The sequence below is a fragment of the Rhinopithecus roxellana genome, chromosome 4 (assembly GCF_007565055.1).
Source record: "Rhinopithecus roxellana isolate Shanxi Qingling chromosome 4, ASM756505v1, whole genome shotgun sequence".
NCBI classification, from domain to species: Eukaryota; Metazoa; Chordata; class Mammalia; order Primates; family Cercopithecidae; genus Rhinopithecus; species Rhinopithecus roxellana.
The window spans coordinates 177,649,171-177,673,013 of record NC_044552.1 but is presented as its reverse complement, the minus strand read 5'-3'; the positions used below and the strand labels follow the sequence as shown (position 1 = coordinate 177,673,013).

Sequence of the window (23,843 nt, the reverse complement as noted above, 5' to 3'; positions counted from 1 at the left end):
AAGCATGCACATGTACCACCCACTTACTAAAATTATCCTCAAGGAAGTGTGGATATTGGATACTCATATGATTAGCGTGAATTTAAGTCAAAGTTACCTTACCCATATGCTATTTACATATTCAGTCTTTCTTGTAGTGTCCAGTGAAAACTTCTCAGGAATCAGGGAGAGGAGAACCCTGTGGCAGAAGAAACCCTAAAATCATACATATTGCTTTACTTTGGCTCCCTATTCAATAAATATTTGAAGGACCCATGTGCTTGATTGGTCAGCACTGATTATATCATATTTTGGCTCTTTCATAATTAAATGTCTCATTTTTATGTCATCTCTAATTACAATTTGAAAGATTTGAAGAACTAGAAGGAATATATTTTCTTGTAATTTGTATGTATTTGTATAACACATTCCCCTAAATCCTTCTAAGTGGATTTGGGGTGGCATATTTAATAAATAATGGTATCTAAGTAGGAACTGTTGATTTTTATGTGAAACCGTCATTTTTAAGGTCCACAGAGCTTCACAAACCTAAGGGCAAACTTGCATTTAATTCCAATTAAGGACATATAGTTGATTTAAATCAAAACCCTCCAATTTAAAATAGGAATAGAGCCATGATATCACAGAATGCACAGAAATTCAGTCGTGCGTAAGTCATGAGGTCTTATGATAGCTGGGTACAAGTAGGTCACTATATTATGCAATGTCAACCTATTTTCATTGAAGCCATTGTTTTCTCATTTGTATTTTAAATGATCTTGCAGGTCCCAAATTTTAAGGAAAGTCAACTTGATATTGTTCTATTCCAGGTTGAGTATAGCAAGAGGCAGGAAAGAAAAGCAAGAAACTCAGAAAATATGAGCCAATCAGAGAAAAGTCCCCATTTGGTACATTAGCTTGCTCACAGACCTTGGGCAAGTCACTCTGGCATTTTCATCCATGGAGCCAGGGCTGGCTTCAAGAACCCATAAGCGAACTCAGGTGCACAAAGGGGCCCAGGTAGATTCTGTAGCAGTCGAGGTGTTTGCCTGGTCTCCTGGGGATGGTCATTGCCATGTGAAACTGCAGGCCCAGGGCTGGTGGGTCTTATACTTCTTCAGGAGAAGCTAGAAATTGAAATTTTTTTTTTCTTCTTGAGACGGAGTTTCGCTGTTGTCGCCCATGCTGGAGTGCAGTGGTGCGATCTCGGCTCACCACAACTTCCACCTCCCGAGTTCAAGCAAGTCTCCTGCCTCAGCCCTCCGAGTAGCTGGGATTACAGGCATGTGTCACCACACCCGGCTCATTTTGTATTTTTTTAGTAGAGATGGGGTTTCTCCATGTTGGTCAGGCTAGTCTTGAACTCCTGACCTCGGGTGCTCCACCTGCCTCAGCCTCCCAAAGTGCTGGGATTACAGGCGTGAGCCAGCGTGCCTGGTCAAAATAAAAATATTTGTATCTTTCAACTTTTAAAAGTTGGCAACTAATTTAGACTTTTTAAAATCACGTGCTTGAAAATTTGGTACAATGCTTGAAATGTTGGCAAGGCCATGGGGAAAGAGATACTCTCGCAATTGTAGGAAAAGAAAATGGCACGGCCCCTATGGAGAGGAATTGAGCTGTGTATCTAGCATCTGAATTCACCCTTTCACCCATCAGTCCTACATCGAGAGAGATATTCCAAGGATACACTGACAGAAATTCATGTAAGCATAATACTGTTTAATGTTTGTTACTGCAAAAGACTAGAAACAGCCAAATGTCCCTAAACAAGAACCTGTTTGAATCAACTTTGGTATCCACATAATGAAGTACTGTGAAGCAATAACAGTAAAGAATATCTTGGCCAGGCATGGTGGCTCACGCCTATAATCCCAGCACTTTGGGAGACCGAGGCGGGCAGATTACCTGAGATCAGGAGTTCAAGACCAACTTGACCAACATGATGAAACCCCATCTCTACTAAAAATACAAAAAATTAACCAGGCGTGGCGGCAGGCACCTGTATTCCCAGCTACTAGGTAGGCTGAGGCAGAAGAATCACGTGAACACAGGAGGCAGAGGTTGCAGTGAGCTGAGATTGCACCACTGGACTCCAAGCCTGGGCAACAGGGTGAGACTGTCTCAAAAAAAAAAAAAAAAAGAAAAAAGCCTTTATACACTCCTCGGGGAAGGGAGTGGATAAAAGTGTGTGCACAGCACTGTGGTTCCCAAAGTGTGGTCCTGGACCTGCAGCATCAACGTCACTTGGGAACTTGTTAGAAATGCAGATTCCTAGGCCCTACTCCAAGACCTACTACATCAGAAACCCAGCAATCTATGTTTTAACAGGCCCTCCAGGTAATTCTGATACTCAAGTTTGAGGATCACTGGTATAACATTTGTTTATATAGGAGATGAAAGCCTGTAAGATTAAAAATTGATTATAAAAAATTGATTAAAATTGATTAAAAATTGACACAGGAATGGAGGGAACAGACTAGAAGGGAAAAGAATAGAGGTTAGGCTTCTTCAGAGGCAGGGAGCGGTGGCTCACACCTGTAATCTCAGCACTTTGAGAGGCCGAGGTGGGTAGATCACTTGAGGCCAGGAGTTTGAGACCAGCCTGGCAAACATGACAAAACCCCATCTCTACTAAAAAAAAAAAAATATATATATATATATATATATAAAATATATAAAATATATATAGTATATTTTTTAAATATAATATTAGCTAGGCCGTAGTGAGTAGCTGGGACTACAGGTGTACGCTACCACACCCAACACATTTTTTGAATTTTTAGTAGAGATAGGGTTTCGCCATGTTGGCTAGGCTGTTCTTAAACACCTGGCCTCAAGTGAACCGCCTGCCTTGGCCTCCCAAAGTGTTGGGATTATAGGCATGAGCCACCGTGCCCGGACTAAAATAAGGAAACTAAACAGAATACCATTGTTACACTTAAGTAATTCCATAACATCATGAGTTTCACCAGTCACTATTCATATTTCCTTTTTTCTTTTTAAAAGATTTTGCCTGTTTGATTTGCAAATAAAAATCACACTGAGCAGGCTGGGCGCAGTGGCTCATGCCCAGGAGGCAAAGGCTGCAGTGAACCAATATTACAACACTGCGCTGCAGCCTGGGTGACAGAGCAAGACTCCATCTCAAAAACAAACAACAACAACAACAACAACAAAACACACCACTTCCTACCTCTGTCTGCTGAGAAGTCCTAGAAATGATGATTACCCTACAGCAAGAGTGTCCCTGATACCCAGACTGTGGTCTCCCAACACTGTTTCCTGCCAGAAGGAATAGGGACTCCATGAAGAAGGACTGTAGGGCACGAAATATACAAGATAGTCTGGAACATCTTGTCACACCAGGAAACAAGCTACAAAACACCATAGGCCAGGTCATGAATGCTCAAGAAGGGGCTCCTACTAGCCAAAAATGGGATAATTTGAACATCAGTGAAGATAATTAACTGAAAACAATGAAAGCTCATTAAATAGGCCCATATTAATGAATTTGCAGTGATATTAAAACACCAAATTGATCACATTTGCATGATGCTGGAGAATCAATGCATTATTTTGAAAATTAAAGGAAAGAATTGGCTGGGTATGGTAGCTTATACATGTAATCCCTTACACTTTGGGAGGCTGAGTCAGGGGGATCACTTGAGCCCAGAAGTTTGAGACCAGCCTGGGCAACGTAGCAAGACCCTGTTTCCATAAAAAAGTTTAAAACTTAGCCAGAGGTGGTGGCATGCCTGTGGTCCCAGATACTCTGGAGGCTGGGGTGGGAAGATCACTTGAGCCCAGGAGGTTGTAGCTGAAATGAACCATGACAACACCTCTGTACTGCAGCATGGGTGACAGAGCAAGATCCTGTCTTGCAATGAAAAGGAAAGAATTAAGCATTTATTCTGCCTTTCCCACACAAACCATAAATTGCAGAGTAACCAAGAGTTAATATAAGGAGGTTCATTTTATGGAAAGATTCTAGCTAATAAATAAGGAATAAAGTATTAGAAATACCACTGTTTCCCAAACCCTAATAAATTAATAGATCTAGCCAATAAGTACCAATGGTTGTTAGCATCACAGAAGAGAGACAACCAGACTTTATGTCTATTGGACTTCCCGATTCCATTAGACTTCCATTGTACTTCCATTAGAGGAAGCACAAAATAGCCACTAGTGTATTGTGCCAAATTATGGAACCTAAATCTGAGCAAGTCTGTACTAAACCAGTACGACTATAATGGACAGGGCATATTAAATGAAACCAGGCTGGGCGTGATGGCTCACTCCTGTAATCCTAGCACTTTGGGATGCCAAGGTGGGTGGATCACTTGAGGTCAGGAGTTCAAGACCTGCCTGGCCAACATGGGGAAACTCTGTCTCCAGTAAAAATGCAAAAGTTAGCCAAGTGTGGTGACGCATTCCTGTAATACCTGCTACTTGAGAGGGTGAGGCAGGAGAATCACTTGAACCTGGGAGGCAGAGGCTGCAGTGAGCCAAGATCATGCCACTGCACTCCAGCCTGGGCAACAGAGTGAGAATCCATCTCAAAAACATAAATAACAAGGAAACTCTAAGGATGTCATCAGTAATACTGGAACTGGGGCTGTGCAGCACAACAGTATGGTTTCTTCAACTCACTTGCAAAAGGAAGAAAAATAGGGGAGAACTGAAAGATTAAAAGAGACTACTAAACCGATAGCAACCATTTGCTCTGTGTGATTTTTTTTTTTTTTTTAAGACAGTCTCACTCTGTCGCCCAGGCTGGAGTGCAGTCACGTGATCTCGGCTCACTACAAGCTCTGCCTCCCGGGTTCACACCATTCTCCCGCCTCAGCCTCCCAAGTAGCTGGGACTACAGGCACCCACCACCACACCTGGCTAATTTTTTGTATTTTTAGTGGAGATGGCATTTCACCGTGTTAGCCAGGATGGTCTTGATCTCCTGACCTCGTGATCCACCCGTCACGGCCTCCCAAAGTGCTGGGATTACAGGCGTGAGCCACCACGCCCGGCCTGCTCTGTGTGATTTTTATTTGCAAATCAAACAGGCAAAATCTTTTAAAAAGAGAAAAGGAAATATGAATAGTGACTGGTGAAACTCATGATGTTATGGAATTACTTAAGTGTAACAATGGTATTCTGTTTAGTTTCCTTATTTTAGTCCGGGCACGGTGGCTCATGCCTATAATCCCAACACTTTGGGAGGCCAAGGCAGGCGGATCACTTGAGGCCAGGCATTCAAGACCAGCCTGGCCAACATGGCGAAACCCTATCTCTACTAAAAATTCAAAAAATGTGTTGGGTGTGGTAGTGTACACCTGTAGTCCCAGCTACTCAGGAGGCCGAAGCAGGAGAATTGCTTGAACCCAGGAGGCGGAGGTTGCAGTGAGCCGAGATCACACCACTGCACTCCAGCCAGGGCAACAAGTGAGACTCCGTCTCAAAAAAATAAAATAAAGTCCTTATTTTAGAGATGCATGTTAAACTATTTACAAGCAAAATGATGTCTAGAATTTAATTCAGGATGATGGGGAAGCAGAGGAGCAGCCGGGGGCAGAGACAAGGAGTTAATGATTATTGAGGTTGGACGATGGAAACTTGGGGATTCATTATACCATTCTGTCTACTTGAAACTTTCCATTAAAAAAAAAGTTTAACCTAATTCCAGTTGAGGTTAACAGGAAAGATTCTAAGTAGAGATTTTAGAATTTAAAAAAATTAAAGCATTAATGCTGCCAGAAAAATAGGCACTTAGGGTCACATGTGAATCTAGCATTAAGCGGTCTAAAAAGTAAAAGAAAGTAAAAGTTAAAAAAAATTGCAGAATATGAAACCCCACCAAAATAATCTGTGGCTCTTTTTCAAAATATAATTTCAAGGCCAAGCATGGTGGCTCATGCCAGTAATCCCAGCACTTTGAGAAGCTGAGGCAGGCAGATAACTGGAGACCAGGAATTAGAGACAAGCCTGGCCAACATAGCGAAACCCCATCTTTACTAAAAATACAAAAAATTAGCTGGGCGTGGTGACGCATGCCTGTAATCTCGGCTACTCGGGAGGCTGAAGCACAAGAATTGCTTGTACTGGGGAGGTGGAGACGGAGGCTACAGTGAGCAGAGATCGTGCCATTGCACTCCAGCCTAGGCAACAGAGCGAGACTCCATCTCAAAAAAAAAGTAATTTTGTTTTAGATTTTGCAAGAGCTAGTAATTCATTGGCCTTGAATTAGTTATTCTGACTGACGGTCTTACCATCAAAAGTTCCGGCCACTTCCTCTCCCTGTCTACATACCTCTTTTCTTTGTCAGTCTAGGAAAAAATTGTGAAAGACATTGAAATCCACCAAAGTCGGGCATGGTGGTGCATTCCTGTAATCCCAGCTACTCGGGAGATTTAGGCAGGATAGTCACTTGAACCGGGGAGGCGGAGATGCAGTGAGCCAAAATCATGCCATTGCACTCCAGCCTGGCGAACGAGAGTGAAACTCCGCCTCAAATATATATATATGTAGAAATGTTCAAGGCCCAAATGCTATTTCTTTTTATTGTTTTCAAATGAATGTGTCTGTGCTTTGTTGCCTATAAAAAATGTCTTCTGTTTCCTTGCAGAGTGAAGAGTTCCACATTTATACCCAGTATTGCACTAACTATCCAAGGTATGGATCAAGAATGGGACAAGAGTACTTTTGCTCACGTTCACATTGTTTCAAGTCAGCTGGTGCAGTACACATGGTTGTTAGGTGTTCTGTGCCTGGCCTTGTGCTGAATAATATGGGAAGAATGCAAAACATGCTGAGAACAGATTATAGGGGCACCCAGATATGGATCCATCTGGGCTTTGGGGCTCCCTGCAGAGCCAGTGTGGGGAAAAATTGAGAAAGTCTATGGAGAAACCAAAAAGATGACTAGGTATCTCCGAAAGGAAACTAAGCAAGCTGTTGCATCAGGGTAAGTCTTGCCTGCTAGCCCTTTTCCGTGCGTGTCATGTTTTTAAGAATTTTGGAAACACTGCTAATGAGTTTTTATAATCTAGGTGGGGAGAGAACAGGTTCTATTTTTTCCAAATAAATTTTACGAACTATGTAAGTTTAAGGGAGTTCAGAGGAAGGACAGATCATCATAAGCCTAGATGAGAAGAGGGGCTTCATCATCTCACCTGGGTTGTTGGTTCAGTTTTTCTTGCATTGGAAATCAATGTCACAAGGGCCATGTAGGAAGCATCCTTGGTCAATGTATTGACCATTTCAGTAAGAGAGTTGGGCCTAAGATGATGGGCTACAACTGTAGGAATTTCTTTTTTTTCTCCAGAAGACATCTATTGGGCCCTTACTAATTCCTAAGCACTGTACTAAATGCTGTAAATACAAAATACTAAATTTAACTTTTCAAAGAAATCCAGAGATACTGAGGGATTTTTTTTTTTTTTAAAGCAGAGCACCCATCCGGGTGCCTGGCCCCTCCTAGGTTCTTCATAAGTGCTAGTTCATCATCATCCCTGCCCCTTCCCCATTTCATGGATGAAGTAACTGAGGCTCTGATAGGTAAGGTGATTCTCTGAGGGGTGCATAGCTGATGAATGCCCCAACCTGGATTTGAACCAGGGTTTCTTCTCCGACTTCTAAGACCTCGTGCTACTATGAATATGTCCTTGTAAAAGTTGCTGAAACTGTGATTCTCCCCCTGCCTTTTTATTTTCCTTTTTTTCCACATGATTAGCAGACTTTGAGTTATGGATTGTTTTGTTTTGTTTTTTTGAGACAGTCTCACTCCACCACCCAGGCTGGAGTGCAGTGGCGCGATCTCAGCTCACTGCAACCTCTACCTTTGGGTTCAAATGATTCTCCTACCTCAACCTCCTGAGTAGCTGCAATTATACCGCGCCCTGCCAGACTTTGAGTTATCTTAAGGACCAGCCAGGAAGAAGAGCGCTAGGGAGACTTTACACATTCTGTAGCCAGTCTTGGTAGACAGGTCCCTGACGATAAAGTGGATGGTGGGATCCACCGAGAAGAGAAGCCAACAGGCTGAGCCCTGAGTGTTACTTCTGGAAGGAAGAACAAATAGGTTCCCTGCTCCCCACTGTCAGCAGTAACCTCGGAAAGCCAGTGTAGATTAAAAGACCCAGGATGTTGCTGCATGTGGTGGCATGCATCTCTAGTCATAGAGCTACTCAAGAGGCTGCGGCAGGAGGATAACTTGAGCCCAGAGGCTGGGGCAGGAGGATAGCTTAAGCCCAGGAGTTTGAGGCTACAGTGAGCTATTATCGCACCACTGCACTACAGCCCAGGCAACAGATCAAGATCCTATATCTTAAAGACCCAAGAAGCAGCCAGGTCCAGTGACTTATGCCTGTAATACTAGCACTTTGGGAGAGCAAGGCAGGCAGATCACTTGGGGTCAGGAGTTCGAGACCAACCTGGGCAACATGGCAGAAACCCGTCTCTACTAAAAATACAAAAATCAGCTAGGCGCGGTGGCACATGCCTGTAATCCCAGCTACTTGGGACGCTGAGGCAGGAGAATCCCTTGAACCTAGGAGGCGGAGGTTGCAGTGAACTGAGATCACACCACTGCACTCCAGCCTTGTTGACAGAGAAAGAAAGACTCTGTCTTAAAAAAAAAAAAAAAAAAAAAACCCGAGAAGCCAGAAGTTCAGAGGCTCAACTTACTCATGGCAAATACTTTCCATGGGAGGATCCTTGCTTTCCCCAGTTTCCCCTAAAAAAACAAAACAAAAAATAAATAAATAGACCCACATGCATATTAGAACATTTATTATACATCCTTATCTGTAGACCCACCCATAGTTAATTTACATGGTTTCACTTAAACAGTTTTCTCTCTTAAAGGATTTGTTTCCATCTTAATGCTGAAAACATCAGGAGATTGCAGGATGCCCCAGCTAAATCCCATGCCTCTAAACCAAAAGCCAGCCTGCCTCACACACTAACTCAGAGGGATCACAGAATCGGCCCTCAACTTCTCCACAAAACTTCTTCCTCAGGGAAGGGAAAAACGTTCAGGTTCTGAAGAATCAACGAAGTTCCGGACCCAATTATGAGAATCTAAAACGATACAGGAGCTTGTTTGGGGAATTGTGTTTGTGTAAATTTCATTATAAACATATCATTTGAAGAAATAACTTCTTAATTTAAACTTCCAAAATTGCAAATTCAGATTTTGTGATTTACTAAGAAGAGTACAAAATAAAAACAGCCTCTCTATATGCTAGGCTGCCTCAGAGCCAGGGAAAAGGCAAAATCATTTGCGCAAGGACATTTTTAAGAGCTTGTCATTCATGGAGCACTGTCCCAAGCCTGGTGTATGTTGGCAGGAAATAGCAAACAATACCCTTGCCTTCAAGCAGTTTCTGTTCTTTTGAAGGTCAGATGCAACTAAATGCGATGGTGAAAGAGCACGTTCTGGAAGATCAAATAAATATAAATTAACACAGGACCAACTCAGTAATGTGTAATAAAAGCTCAAGGTTAAGGATAATTTTCTGGAGAAAGTTGTCTTTTTTTGGAGTTAGAGTCTCGCTCTGTCACCCAGGCTGGAGTGCATTGGTGTGATCTCAGCTCACTGCAACCTTTGCCTCCCGGGTTCAAGCAATTCTCTTGCCTCAGCCTCCCAAGTAGCTGGGATTACAGGCACGTGCCACCACACCCATCTAATTTTTGTATTTTTAGGAGAGATGGGGTTTCACCATGTTGGCCAAGCTGGTCTCGAGCTCCTGATCTCAAATGATCCACCCGCCTCGGCCTTCCAAAGTGCTGGGATTACAGGCATGAGCCACTATGCCTGGTGAGACAGTTGTCTTTAAAAAAAAAAAAAAAAAAAATTAAGTCTGACTTTGAAGAAACATGTTAGCAGAGAGGTACTCAAAAGTTGTTCTCAGTGAAGAAGACGTCCATTTCTTGCCCAGTTGTGTGGTTTTCATATTCATAGAGAAATATTTTAACTTGTCTGCTTGTGTCCAATCAGTTTGCTCTCTCAGACCCAAAGTTCCTTTCTCCCACTTAACAAGCCAAAAGTGCCAGGTGTTTCAGCCTATCTGACAATTTTCCTTCCCCCTTTGGAGCCAGGCTGATGATATTAAATGTCGCAGGCACATCTTGACAGTGTCCACTATCTTCATACCAGTCACACGTCAGTGATTTTACTGTGAAGAGACACAAGCTCCCACACTCTGTTCCCCAGAGAGGGGCGCAAACCCGGCCAGGTCCTTGTCCTCAGATGCCTGCCTGTGCCCAAGACTTCCAGGAACCTAGAGCTCAGCATACTCCTAATTTGTTGCAGGTTTTTACCCTTAAGCAAGAGCCCAAGCCTTTAGGTGGCCAAAGCGCTACAGAACAGCCGATTCTGACTCTAAAGAACCTTAGAAACATTGTGGGTTACACGATGGAGAGTTTTGAAATCTTGACTCAAGGGGAAAATAAATCAATGTGAATAGATTTTTCTCAAAGTAGATTGGCACAAAAGGGATTCTAATGGTTTAATTATGAAACTTCCATTTAACTTCCTCACCGCCTTATTTTCTTGTTTGGCTCTATCTGATTTTCTCAATTAATCCTGAAAATGTTACTGACTTAGGGAGAAAAGGGCTGAAATTATTCCCACCTGCTTCCTTCTACATTTTGAGAACAAAAGATTTTTAATTTACATGTGTGTGACTGCACAAGCCATTAGCTTGCTTTGTGATATGAGCATTGTTTCAACCATTGCCTTAAGATATTTTGGGGCTATCTATGCCCAGCACCTCGGGGGGATCTGGGTTGAAGGAATTCTAACCCACTTTTGGAACACCCTGATCTGAGGCGCACTCCATAGGAGCAAGGCTATCTGGCTTTCCCAGAAGCTGTATTATGTGTAAGGATAACAATTTGGAGGTAGAAAGGGAGACCTGTTCAAAGATTCCCCCAAGGGAAGAGGTCTCTAAGGAAGGCCACCACATAGGGTCACAGTTTGTGCATCATATAAAAGGGGCCAGCAGAGGGGGTGATAAATGCTCTGACAGGGAACCGGATCTTCTAGCAGGAAGGAACTCCTTTTTCTTAGTAAAAAGAAAGTCTGCCTACTCTTTATAATCTAACCTGTGGAAATGGAATACAGACGTGCTGTGTGAGCACTGCACAGAGATATGCAGATAGGGCACAGCTAGGGGCTAAAATCCCACTCAGATAAATTTTGCCAAGCCATGGACCCTGGCACAAGGCTGCGTCTCCTAGAAAGAAGGAACTTGTTCCTTAGAAGCCATGAGTCCAGGGTGCCACTGCCGCTGGGTCCAGTGCCTTTATCTAATTCCCAGAGGGACCCCTTTCTCCAGTTTACCTAAAGGCGTGCTGATCTGGCTGCAACTCTGGAACTACCCTACCCATTTTAGAGCAGTTACACTTGTAATGGCATTTAAAACTTGAATATCCACATAAAGCATTACAATTTAGATAAAAACATGGATTCTTCCTGCAGATCCGTGGCTGTGCTAACAGAGTGCATGAGGAACAAGATACTGGCCAAATTCTTCAGGGAACGTCAGGAAACTCTGAAGCACTCGCTGCCTCTGGGGTCCTATCTCTTGAAACCAGTGCAGCGGATTCTCAAGTATCATCTCCTTCTGCATGTAAGTTTCTGCCTGGCGTGAGCACTTTCCAGGGGATGGGAGTTTTGTGTGTATATATTAAGTTTGGTGGAAAATAACAGAAAATGCTGTGGACATATGGAAACATTTCCCACACTCATATTTCACAACTGACTAATCTGCTTTGAGGATTTGGAGATATTTATATTCTAGGCCTGTAGCCCCATTGACAACAGCCAAGAGAAGAGATTAATCTTAGTTCTGATTCTGATGGGGCTTAGGAGTGCCTCGCCCTGTGCACTGACAGTTTCAGGCAGGGAGCTATCATGTAAATGGAAAACAGATTTTGTAATGTTTCCATCAGCCCTGATTCAGTAGGCAATTGGAAAGGAAAGCTGTTTGTCATAGATTGGCTTTTGTATGGAGAGCAAAGAGAAGGGGCTAAAAAGGGAGAGGACAGATGAGCAGAGTCATAAGTGACCTCCACGCTGGGCTTAGCGTCATTTCAGGTGTCTCTCCTCTTATATTATTTTCCACTACTTTTACAAAATTCAAGAAGGCTTTAGAAACAAAGATAATCATATCTCTTAAATTCTTTTTTCTTTTCTTTTCTTTTTTTTTTTTCTTGAGACAGGGTCTGGCTCTGTTGCCCAGGCTGGCATGCAGTGGTGTAATCACAGATCACTACAACCTCCACCTCCTGGGCTCAAGCAGTCCTCCTACCTCAGCACCCTGAGTAGGTGGGACTCCAGGTGTGCACCACTATGCCCGGCTAATTTTTTTGTATTTTTGGTAGAGATAGAATGTCACCATGTTGCCCAGCCTGGTCTCAAATTCCTGAGCTCAAGCAATCCTCCTGCCTCAGTCTCCCAAAGTGCTGGGATTACAGACGTGAGCCACCACACCCGGCCTCAAATTCTTATTTCTTACCCTCCAAAAAAGTTGATGCGAATGAAAAAAAAAAAAATACCTATGATAGTAGGTAATTTTCATTCTGTAAGTAGGACTTGCTTACTTTTGTAGCAGGAGAAAGACAGTGCAGTGGAGTGGCTAGGAACAGGGCTCTGGGAAAGACCGCCTGGGTCTAAATCTTATCAATTGCCCACATTACTGTGACTCACAGGCATTTGATAAAAGTAAGCTATTGTTTTTTATTATTTTTATGATACATTAAAATCCCCTTTTTAAAGGAATTTTAATTCAGAGTTCCTCTCCACATCAACAGGCCTGCAGTTTACAGGTATCTCTTTTTAAGTGATTCCAGGTTTCTAACTTGGATAATTATTCCAGGTTTGTTTGGTTCATATATATTTAAAATTTCAAGAACTTTGTCCATCTTTACTAGCAATTTCTTTGCTTCGTCTGTTTGCCTGGGTGGCTTATCTTTGGAGAATCTTATGTTCTCTGAAGTCACATCGGGGATATTATTTTAATTTTTAAATTGATCCTTATGACCTCTTAGATTTAGTGGGATTTATTTGCGAAATCAGTGTCCAAATAACTCTTAAATAAGATTTGTCTCAGGACACATCTCTGCTGAATTCTGTTAATATAACGTCTAGGACGTGTGTGTCCCAAAAATCTCTAATATGGTCTTCTAGACAGTGAGATGGCCGTCAGTCAAAAGGAAAGTTTAAGATCTCAGTTAAGCGTGTGAGACAACAAGTCAAGATCCTTACAAAAAGTTAATTAACAGGAAAAACAGCCTTTATCCTGCATATTAAGGGCTGGCAATGAAGAAAAAAAAGTGGTTAGATTAATCCAAAACTGACTTCTGGTTGCTTTTGAAGTGTTTTCTGTTTTCATAGATGATTAGAGGGCTCCCTCTATGTCATTCACATCCTTTCTTTTTCTTTTCTTTTTTTTTTTTTAAGATGGAGTTTCTCTCTTTTGCCAGATTAGAGTGCAGTGGCACAATCTCAGCTCACTGCAACCTCTGCCTCCCAGGTTCGAGCGATTCTCCTGCCTCAGCTTCCCGAATAGCTGGGACTACAGGTGCGCACCACCACGCCCAGCTAATTTTTTGTATTTTTAGTAGAGATGGGGTTTTGCCATATTGGCCAGGATGGTCTCGATCTCTTGACCTCATGATCTGCCTGCCTCGGCCTCTCAAAGTGTTGGGATTACAGGAGTGAGCCACCGCGCCCAGCCCATTCACGTCATTTCAAAGTTATGTAGCCATCCATGAAAATCCCCACAGAAATATCCTCTGTACCTCCCAGTCTGTTTACTGATGAGCACAATTGTCTCTCAGGCTAAAAGAAGAAATCATTATGTTTTTAAATTTGCCATTTAGGACCTTGTTAACAGCTGAGTCCAAGCAGGGAAAGAAAATGTAAATTCTTTTACAGTTTCTAGCTAGATGAAAAAGTTGAGTATTCAGTAAAAGTAAACAAAGATTTACGTCATTACTATAAAATAATGGGACTAATCTTCAAGTTATACCATAACATTTAACCTCCACCTGTTAGCTGATTATGTATAATAAATGTAACAAGAACGATCTAGTTGATTAGTATTTTCTTACTGTTTTAGGCACTAATATAGGATTACTGTTATTGTTGTTTTTAAGAAGGCAATAGTTTCAGTTTAATAAGCACTTATTTACCACCCAGCTTTCTGCTGGGCACTGAGGAGAGATAAAGAATCAAAGGAACTATATACAATAGTCTGTATCTTTAGACTGTTGAGGATCAAGGGACAAGTGTCTTATGTGCTCAGAAGAATTAGAACAAAGATCCTGTCCCTCTCTCATGTTCCTGGGATTGTGGGCCTCCAGTGGTAAGATGATTGCTAATGTAACATACTTCTGACCATCAGAGAATTGAGTGCTGTAAACCATGAGATCCTTCTCAACACTCTGAAGGATTGTCTTTAGTCCACTTCATTTGGCCTTTAAAACCTTGTCAGTAGGAAAATGTGCTAAAATGCCTACTTGCTATAGAGATCGTTTTGTAAAGATAGTTTTCGCTATATTTTTGAGTCTGTTAAATATTAAGGTCCTGTATGAAACATTTTGCTTCCTAAATAAATAAGGGAAAAAATAAGTATGCATTTTATCTTGTAAGAGTGAGAACTATATTACTGAGAACTTTTTAACATTGGCCACCAGGAAGCTCAGAACTCTACAGCTATAAAATCAATTCCCACATCTGTTATAATAACTGTAATATCACTGTGATACTCAATGGGCTACATGCATGTTGTATTTTATCATGATTATCCTGGAATTCTATTCCACTTTTATCTTTCCTATCCCTTTTTTTTTTTCTCCTTGTCTTACCATTTTGTTGCAGGTATTTCCAGCCTCAAAATCTTAAAGAATGATGGTAGTCTGTAAATATTTTATCAATTAATTATTTATTTATTTTAAGGCAAGAGTCTCACTCTGTCACCCAGGCTGGAGTGCAGTGGCCCAATCTTGGCTCACTGCAACCTCTGTCTCCCAGGTTCAAGTGATTCTTCTGCTTCAGCCTCCCAAGTAACTGGAAGTACAGGCGTGCGCCACCATGCCCAGCTTATTTTTGTATTTTTAGGGAGAGACAGGGTTTCACCATGTTGGCCAGGCTGGTCTCGAACTCCCGACCTCAGGTGATCCACCCATCTCGGCCTCCCGAAGTGCTGGGATTATAGGCGTGAGCCACCACACCCAGCTGGTAGTGTGTAAATAAATAAGTAAAAATAAAATATAAGGAACTAATCATAGAGGTGGCATTTGTTTCACTGGCTGTATGAAAAAAATGGGGAAAAAATTGTTCTTTTTTGTTTAAGGAAATAGAAAATCACCTTGATAAGGACACAGAAGGCTATGATGTGGTGCTTGATGCTATAGACACGATGCAGCGAGTCGCCTGGCACATCAATGACATGAAGCGGAAACACGAGCACGCGGTCCGATTACAGGTGAGCCTGCGAGGTGTCGGTGCCCGGCAGGGTTGCAGGTGTACTGACTGACTGTTTTCCCAAGAAAATATTAAGACTGCGCAAGTACTACACTCCACTCACAGCCTTCAGTGTAGCTCTCCCTGAAAAAAGTTCAGGACATCAGTAATACTGACCATTGTCTAGTATGGCTATTTAAGAGAAAGGGACATTATAACTGTCTTTTTTTTTTTTTTTTTTTCTGAGATGGAGTTTCGCTCTTGTTGCCCAGACTGGAGTGCAATGGCACAATCTCAGCTCACCACAACCTCTGCCTCCAGCATTCAAGCAATTACTCTGCCCTAGCCTCCCGAGTAGCTGAGATTACAGGCATGCCTGGCTTATTTTGTATTTTTAGTAGAGATGGGGTTTCTCCATGTTGGTCAGGCTGGTCTCGAACTCCGACCTCAGGTGATCCACCCGCCTCAGCCTCCCAAAGTGCTGGGATTACAGGCGTGAGCCACCAATTTTGTATTTTTAGTAGAGATGGGGTTTCTCCATGTTGGTCAGGCTGGTCTCGAACTCCCGACCTCAGTTGATGTGCCCACCTCAGCCTCCCAAAGTGCTGGAATTACAGGCGTGAGCCACCACACCTAGCTGACATTATAACTTTTAAGCTAATTGTTTGCTTATAGCCCCTTTGATGATCTAAGTTAAAATTTTGAGTCTCCTACTTCTGTGAATTGCAAATTTAGTAATTCTTTTTTAAAGCAACTTTCCGTAAACTATATAAACACTTGTTAAGCCTTTATTCCTCTGCCACCAGTTCCTGCAAAATCATGAGGTGGTGCTTGGGTGGTCATAGGCAGGGGACGCAGAGGAGGGGGAGCCAAGGCTGAACCAGCTCCTTTACAGTCACTTGGGACGTGACCCTCAAGCATGTCATTTTAGTTTCCTTTTTTTTTGTTGTTTTTGGAGATGAAGTTTCACTCCTGTTGCCCAGGCTGGAATGCAGTGGCACAATCTCAGCTCAGTGCAACCTTCGGCTCCCGGGTTCAAGCGATCCTCCTGCCTCAGCCTGCTAAGTAGTTGGGATTACAGGGGCATACCATCACGCCCGGCTAATTTTCTGTTTTTAGTAGAGATGGTGTTTCACCAGGTTGACCAGGCTTGTCTTGAACTCCTAACCTCTGATGATCCACCTGCCTCAGCCTCCCAAAGTGCTGGGATTACAGGCGTGAGCCACCACGCCCTACAGTTTCCTCATTTTTAAAATAAGACAGAGAAGTTTGCTAAAGGCCTATCCAGCACAAACATTTTGAGCCCTAAATCTTCAGGAACTTTTGACAGATGTTGGGCCAGTGATCATGCCCTGGGGACTTCAATAGATGCACTATGAAAAACAAAACAAGAGGCTGCGTGGGCCCAGAGGCCAGTTCTAGGCTCCTGGCTGTCCCTAGAGTGAGACAGAAAAGCCCAAAGTGACTCCACACTATACAGAGTGGCCTTGCCTAACACGAGAAAAAGGATACCTTATTTGGCTCATAAGTCAGAACAAACTCTGTAGGCTTCAGGTATAGGCAGCCAGAGTGTGGTGTGATGTCATTGACTATCAAAAATCAGAGGAAGATGACATTCTAATCTTCCAGGCTACTTTTTTTTTTTTTTTTTTTTGGCAACGGCAACAAAAGTTTAATGCTTTATCATACAAGTGTTTTGCAGACATAATATCAGAATCCATTGAATACAGTCATCCCCCTGATCCGCACTTTCACTTCCGGCAGTTGCATTTGCCTGTGGTCAACCAAGGTTAGAACATTTTAAATGAGGGCCAGGAGTGATGGCTCACACCTGTAAGCCCTGCACTTTGGGAGGCCGAGGCAGGTGGATTTCTTGATGTCAGGAGTTCAAGTCCAGCCAGGCAAGATGGTGAAACCCTGTCTTTACTAAAAATATAAAAGATTAGCTGGGCGTGGTGGCACATGCCTATAATCCCAGCTACTTGGGAGGCTGAGGCAGGAGAATTGCTTGAACCCAGGAGGTGGAGGTTGCAGTGAGCTGAGATCGTGCCATTGCACTGCAGCCTGAGTGACAGAGCGAGACTCTGTCTCAAAAAAAAAAAAAAAAAAAAGAAAAAAGAAAACTACAAAAAATTAGCCGGGCATCGTTGTACACACCTGTAACCCCAGCTACTTGGGAGGCTGAGGTGGGAGAATCGCTGGAACCTGGGACACAGGGTTGCAGTGAGCTGAGATCACATCACTGCACTCTAGCCTGGGAAACAGGGCAAGACTCCATCTCAAAAAAAAAAAAAAAAAATTTACATGGAAAATTCTGGAAATAAACAATCTGTAAATTTTAAATTGTGTACCATTCTGAGTAGCGTGATGGAATCTCACACTGCCCTTCTCCCTCCCCCCTAGGACATGAATCACCTCTTTGTCCAATCACACTGCCTACGGCCACTCACCTGTTAGTCACTCAGTAGCTGGCTTGGTTATCAGATCGACTGTCTTGTTTTGCAATGCTTGTGTTCAAGTCAACCTTATTCTCTTCATAATGCCCCCAAACGGAGCAGTGATGCTGACATATTGTTATAATTATTCTAATTTATTATCAGTTATTGTTGTTAATTTCTTATGCCTAATTTATAAATTAAACTTTATCATAGGTATGTATTTGTAGGGAAAACATAGTATATTTAGGGGTCGATACTATCCCCAGTTCCGAGAATCCACTGGGGGTCTTGGAACATATCCCCTGCAGATAAGAGGGACCACTGTATTCAGAAATGTCTAAATGGCTGGTTTTTCATACTCTGTGAAGCTGCTTGACATTCTGAAGTCATTACTGAATCAGACTCTGGCTCAAACTAATACTCCATTTCTGTTCATTTCTGTTTTCAACCAGTAAAGTTTTTGTTGTCTTATGGGTTCCTTAATTAAATGGTGCTTGTGACTGTTTTCGTTTTTCAAAATAATAAAATCAACTTCATTTAAAAACACTGATATTGATATACAATAAATTCCACAGAAAAGTCAAAGTCATGTTATTAGTTTATATTTATCAATTTCCATTAAAAGCACTAAAATGGGGAGTGGGGCAAGTGGGGGTGGTTAATGAATACAAAACTTTACTTAGAGACAATAAGATCTAGGCCAGATGCGGTGGCTCACACCTGTAATCCCAGCAGTTTAGGAGGCCGAGGCAGGCAGATCACCCGAGGTTGGGAGTTTGAGACCAGCCTGGCCAACATAGTGAAACCCCATCTCTTCTAAAAATACAAAAATTAGCCAGGCATGGTAGTGGGTACCTGTAATCCCAGCTACTTGAGAGGCTGGGGCAGGAGAATCACTTGAACCCAAGAGGCAGAGGTTGCAGTGAGCCAAGATTGCATCACTGCACTCCAGCCTGGACAACAGAGCGAGGCTCTGTCTCAAAAAAAAAAAAAAATGTTGAATAAGATCTAGTATTTGATAGTACAACAGGGGTATTATAGTCAACAATAACTTATAAAATAACTGAAAGTGTAATTGGAATGTTCATAACACAAAGAAATGATAAATGCTGGAGGTGACGGAGGCCCATTTACCCTGATGTGTTTATTATGCATTGTATGCCTGTCAGAATATCTCGTGTACCCCATAAATATATACACCTACTGTGAACCCATAAAATTTTAAAATTTTAACAAAAAAAGTACTGAAACATAAGTTAGGGGCAAAGAAAGGTTCCTTTCCTTTCCCTGAGTAAGTAAATTTAAACTCAAGAAATTTCCGAGAAAATGACGTGGATGATTTATATAGGCTTTAGTTTTGAATTACTTATGTGTGGTATGAACTTCGGTATCTAGAAGAAAGTCTTCAAGTCAACAACTCTGAAGGGTTTTTTCCTCAGAGGAAAGGGGATGAGAAAAATCAAGGGAACGGGTTGGGTGCAGTGGCTCACGTCTGTAATTCCAGCACTTTCAGAGGTCCAGGTGGGCAGATCACTTGAGGTCAGGAGTTGAAGACCAACCTGGCCAACATGGCAAAACCCCATCTCTACTAAAATTATTAAAAAATTTAGCCAGGCATGGTGATGGGCATCTGTAATCCCAGCTACTCAGGAGGCTGAGGCAGGAGAATCGCTTGAACCGGCGAGGTGGAGGTTGCAGTGAGCCCTGATTGCGCCACTTACTTCCAGCCTGGGTGACAGAGCAAGACTTCGTCTCAAGGAAACAAAACAAAACAAAGAAAATCAAGTGAAGGAGGCCTATCTGAGAGGGTCCCATACTGGTGGCCCCTGGACCTGGCTTTTGAAAGATGTAAGGGCTGCTGTGAGCCACAGCATGGCATGATGAAGGAATGGAAATAAGTAAGTAGCAGCTCATCAACTAACAGCCTGATTCATTTCTGTTAGCCCTTAAGTGACACCACCTGTAAATGCAGATCCATGTCATAGACCATCAGATACCATGTAGATCGTTAGACCCCATTGGGGACGATTTGGCACCATTCTTGAGGCTCAACAGATGGGCCATCAAGCCCTTGGTGCCTGTCTTCTGCCTCCTGTTAAATACCATGGCCCATTCCCTTTCTCAGGAGATACAGAGTTTGCTCACTAACTGGAAGGGGCCAGACCTGACCAGCTATGGGGAACTGGTGCTTGAGGGAACCTTCCGCATCCAGCGAGCCAAGAATGAGCGGACACTCTTCCTCTTCGACAAGCTGCTGCTCATCACGAAGAAGAGAGACGACACGTTTACATACAAAGCTCACATCCTGGTAGGTCTGCACGCTGGCCATGGGCAGAGACTCAGATCCCCAGTTCCATTCCCCCCTGAGTGTGCCTCACCCCCTCTGCTGTCTCTGCTCTAGTGTGGCAACCTCATGCTCGTGGAGGTGATTCCGAAGGAGCCGCTCAGCTTCAGCGTCTTCCACTACAAGAATCCCAAGCTGCAGCACACAGTCCAGGTAGCGGCCAGGCCCTGGCCTCTCCGCAAGGCCCCTTTGTATAGTGCTGTGTACCAGGCGGCTTTTTGAGAGCATTCTGGCCACATGGTCATTTCCCATCTCATCAGAGGGTCCTGTGGGTGGTGGTATCAAGTTGTCTGACTGTCTGCATCTCGTCTTGGCAGGCCAAATCCCAGCAAGACAAACGCCTCTGGGTTCTGCACCTAAAGAGACTGATTCTGGAGAATCATGCAGCCAAGATTCCAGCTAAGGTAGGACACTGAATAGTGCACAGTGAAACGGGAGAGAGATAGGAGAATCATTTGAACCTGGGTGGTGGAGGTTACTGTGAGCTGAGATCGCGTCATCGCACTCTAGACTGGGTGACAGAATGAGACTGTCTCAAAAAGAAAAACAAAGAGACTGGGTCAAAAAAAAAACAAAGTTTAGAATTAGAATCTGGGAGTGAAAACCATTAATCAGATCCTCTAATTACTAATGAAGTCCCAGCAAGGCATCCTGATAGGATAAACGTTCAACTTCAGAATACAAAGGTGGGCGCGGTGGCTCATACCTGTAATCCCAGCACTTTGGGAGGCTAAGGCAGGTGGAACACTTTAGCCTAAGAGTTCGAGACCAGCCTGGGCAACAAAGTGAGACACCCGTCTCTACATAAAATGTAAAAGTTAGCCCCCAGCATGATGGCACGCACCTGTAGTCCCAGCTACTCTGGGAGGCTGAGGTGGGAGGATCACCTGGGTCCAGGAGGCGGAGGTTGCAGTGAGCTGAGATTGCATCACTGTACTCCAGCCTGGGTGACACAGCAAGACTCTGTCTCAAAAAAAAAAAAGAAAGAAAGAAAGAAAGAAAATTGAGAGATAGGAAATGTAGGACCTATGTCTCAGCTAAACCAGCCATTAACATCAAAAAGATTCACATGGGGCCAGGCACAGTGGCTCACACCTGTAATCCTAGCACTTTGGGAGGCTAAGGTGGGCAGGTCACCTGAAGTCAGGAGTTCAAGACCAGCCTGGCCAACATAGTGAATCCCCATCTCTACTAAAAATACAAAAACTAGCTGGGTGTGGTAGCACATGCCTGTAGTCCCAGCTACTCAGGAGGCTGAGGCAAGAGAATCACTTGAACCTAGGAGGCAGAGGTTGCAATGAGCCAAGATCGTGCCACTGCACTCCAGCTTGGGTGACAGAGGGAGATCCCGTCTCAAGAAAAAAAAAAAAGATTCACATGAGTCGCGGGCTCTGTGGAGTAGTGGTGGTTTTCCTTCTGGGGCTTAGAAGAGAATGCCACGAACCGTCTGCCAACCATGAAGACGTAACAGACGCCGTGGAAGAATAAAGTGTTCAATTCAGTTAAGTGGAGAGAGGAAGGAAAACATCTCTTACCTCGGTCTTAAAGGATGAGATTTTTTGTTTTTTACACAGGATCTTACTCTGTCGCCCAGGCTGGAGCGCAGTGGTGCAAACATGGCTCACTGCCGCCTTGACCTCCTGGGCTCAAGAGATCCCACCACCTCAGCCTCCCGGAGTAGCTGGGACCACAGGCTTGTGCCACCACGCCAAGCTAATTTTTGTATTTTTGGTAAAGATAGGTGTGGTCTCATCATCTTGCCCAGGCTGGTTTCAAACTTCTGGGTTCAAGTGATCTGCCTGCCTCTGCCTTTCCAAAGTGTTGGGATGACAGTCATGAGCCACCGTTCCCAGTCTTAGTAATATTTTTATAAGTGGGAAAAAAGGAATTAAGGAAACCAGACCTAGAGACCTGCATTAAAAAAAAAAAAAAAAAAGAACGAATGCACTGTGTTCAGGGTGCACAGATGGTGCCGGGATGGGAGGACTGAGTTCTCAGGGGCTGAGGCAGGGGCTGGGGCAGGGAGGGGAAGGGCAGGAGCCCCTGAAGGGCTCTGGGCATGCACTCTGAGGAGTCTGGATGCATTCACACTGGGAAATTACTGCAGGCTTTGGAGGAAGGGGAGATGGCGTGGTCAGTCCTGTGTTCTAAGAGTGTAACTTTGGGGACAGGGTGATAAATAAGTGGCAGGAGTGAGGTTGGAGGCTGGAGAAGATGGTAACCCACCACCATGGCCTAGAAAGGAGCTGAGCAGTGCTGCCATGGAGCCACAGCGACAGAGGGGGCAAATGCAGAATGTGCCACTGAGGCAGGGGGCAGGATTTTGCCCACTGAGAGTCAAGGCTGAGTCAGGGGTTGAAGGAGAGCATGGTACTGTGGGTTCTGAGACAGACAGAAAGGGAGAGGAACCCGTGAGATGGGAGTAAGAGAGAGGAGCCCTCTGCTGTCACTGGCACCCATGCTGCTGGGCAAGGTCAGCCACAGGTGGAAATTCAGGTCTTGGAATCTAAGGATCAGGAGACATTTGCTAGCAGCAGTAATTGAAGCCCTAGGGTTTAAAAAGATGGCCCCAAAAAATATGCAAAGGAAAGACAAACCCTTGGGAATCCCAACATCTAAGTTATCCCCAAGCAGGTGGGGGGATTTGGAGAACAGCCAAAGAAAGATGGAAAGAGTAGCAGAGGAGGCAGGGAGAGGACTCCTGAGGAGGAGGCGCTGTGCTAACAAGGAAAAAGCACGTCTCAGAGACGGGAGAGGGGAGACACAGTCTCAAAGGCTGCTGAGGTCAAGGAGATTTAAACAGAAAAGCAGATTTTAGATTTGGCAACTAAGAGAAAAGGGAAAGGTCACAGTGGGCTGAAGAAAAAGGGGGATTAAGAAGGAACAGAATGCGTATAGACTTTTTTATATATAAAGTTGACAAAAGGAAAAAAAATGATAGTTTGGAGAGAGAGGCAAGAGCAAAGCAAGACTCCTTGTCTGGGTCGAACGCTGAGTCCAAGAGCGGATGGCACGGCAGGAGAAGGGAGATGGGAGAGGAGACAGTGGCTCACTTCCTGTTGGAAGGGAGCCTGGGGAGGTGGGAAGGGAGAGGATGGGACACACAGGAATAGGGGCTTATCTTGGAAAGGGCTGGAAGCATCTCTCTTGAGCCAAGGGAGAAAAAGATGAAAGACAGAGGAACTTTGAGGTAGACTTGGGGGAAGACAAAGCAAAGCGTTTGATTTCACTCATGCAGGTGATAAAGTCATCTGCTGGGTGAGTGAAGCAGAGATCAGGGGTGTCTGAGGGAAAGTGGAAGGGATCAGAAGAACACTTGCTAAAGATATTGGACCAGGCCGGGTGCAGTGGCTGACACCTGTAATTCCAGCACTTTGGGAGGCTGAGGCGGACGGATTACGAGGTCAGGAGATCAAGACCATCCTGGCCAACACAGTGAAACCCCATCTAGACCAAAAATACAAAACTAGCCAGGCGTCATAGCAGGCGCCTGTAGTCCCAGCTACTCAGGAGGCTGAGGCAGGAGAATGGCGTGAACCCAGGAGGCAGAGCTTGCACTGAGCCGAGATGGCGCCCCTGCACTCCAGCCTCGGTGACAGAGTGAGACTCT

General features: G+C 43.9%; 1 protein-coding gene across 1 annotated transcript in view; it reads left to right on the top strand.

Annotated features, from left to right (window-relative positions):
* Nucleotides 1–23,843, top strand: part of PLEKHG1 (pleckstrin homology and RhoGEF domain containing G1) — a 157,520-nt gene that overhangs the window by 105,427 nt on the left and 28,250 nt on the right. The window contains 6 exon segments of the mRNA XM_030928737.1: nucleotides 6,602–6,648; nucleotides 11,462–11,612; nucleotides 15,342–15,473; nucleotides 20,015–20,197; nucleotides 20,291–20,386; nucleotides 20,551–20,637. Coding sequence (XP_030784597.1) covers nucleotides 6,602–6,648; nucleotides 11,462–11,612; nucleotides 15,342–15,473; nucleotides 20,015–20,197; nucleotides 20,291–20,386; nucleotides 20,551–20,637 — 696 coding nt within the window.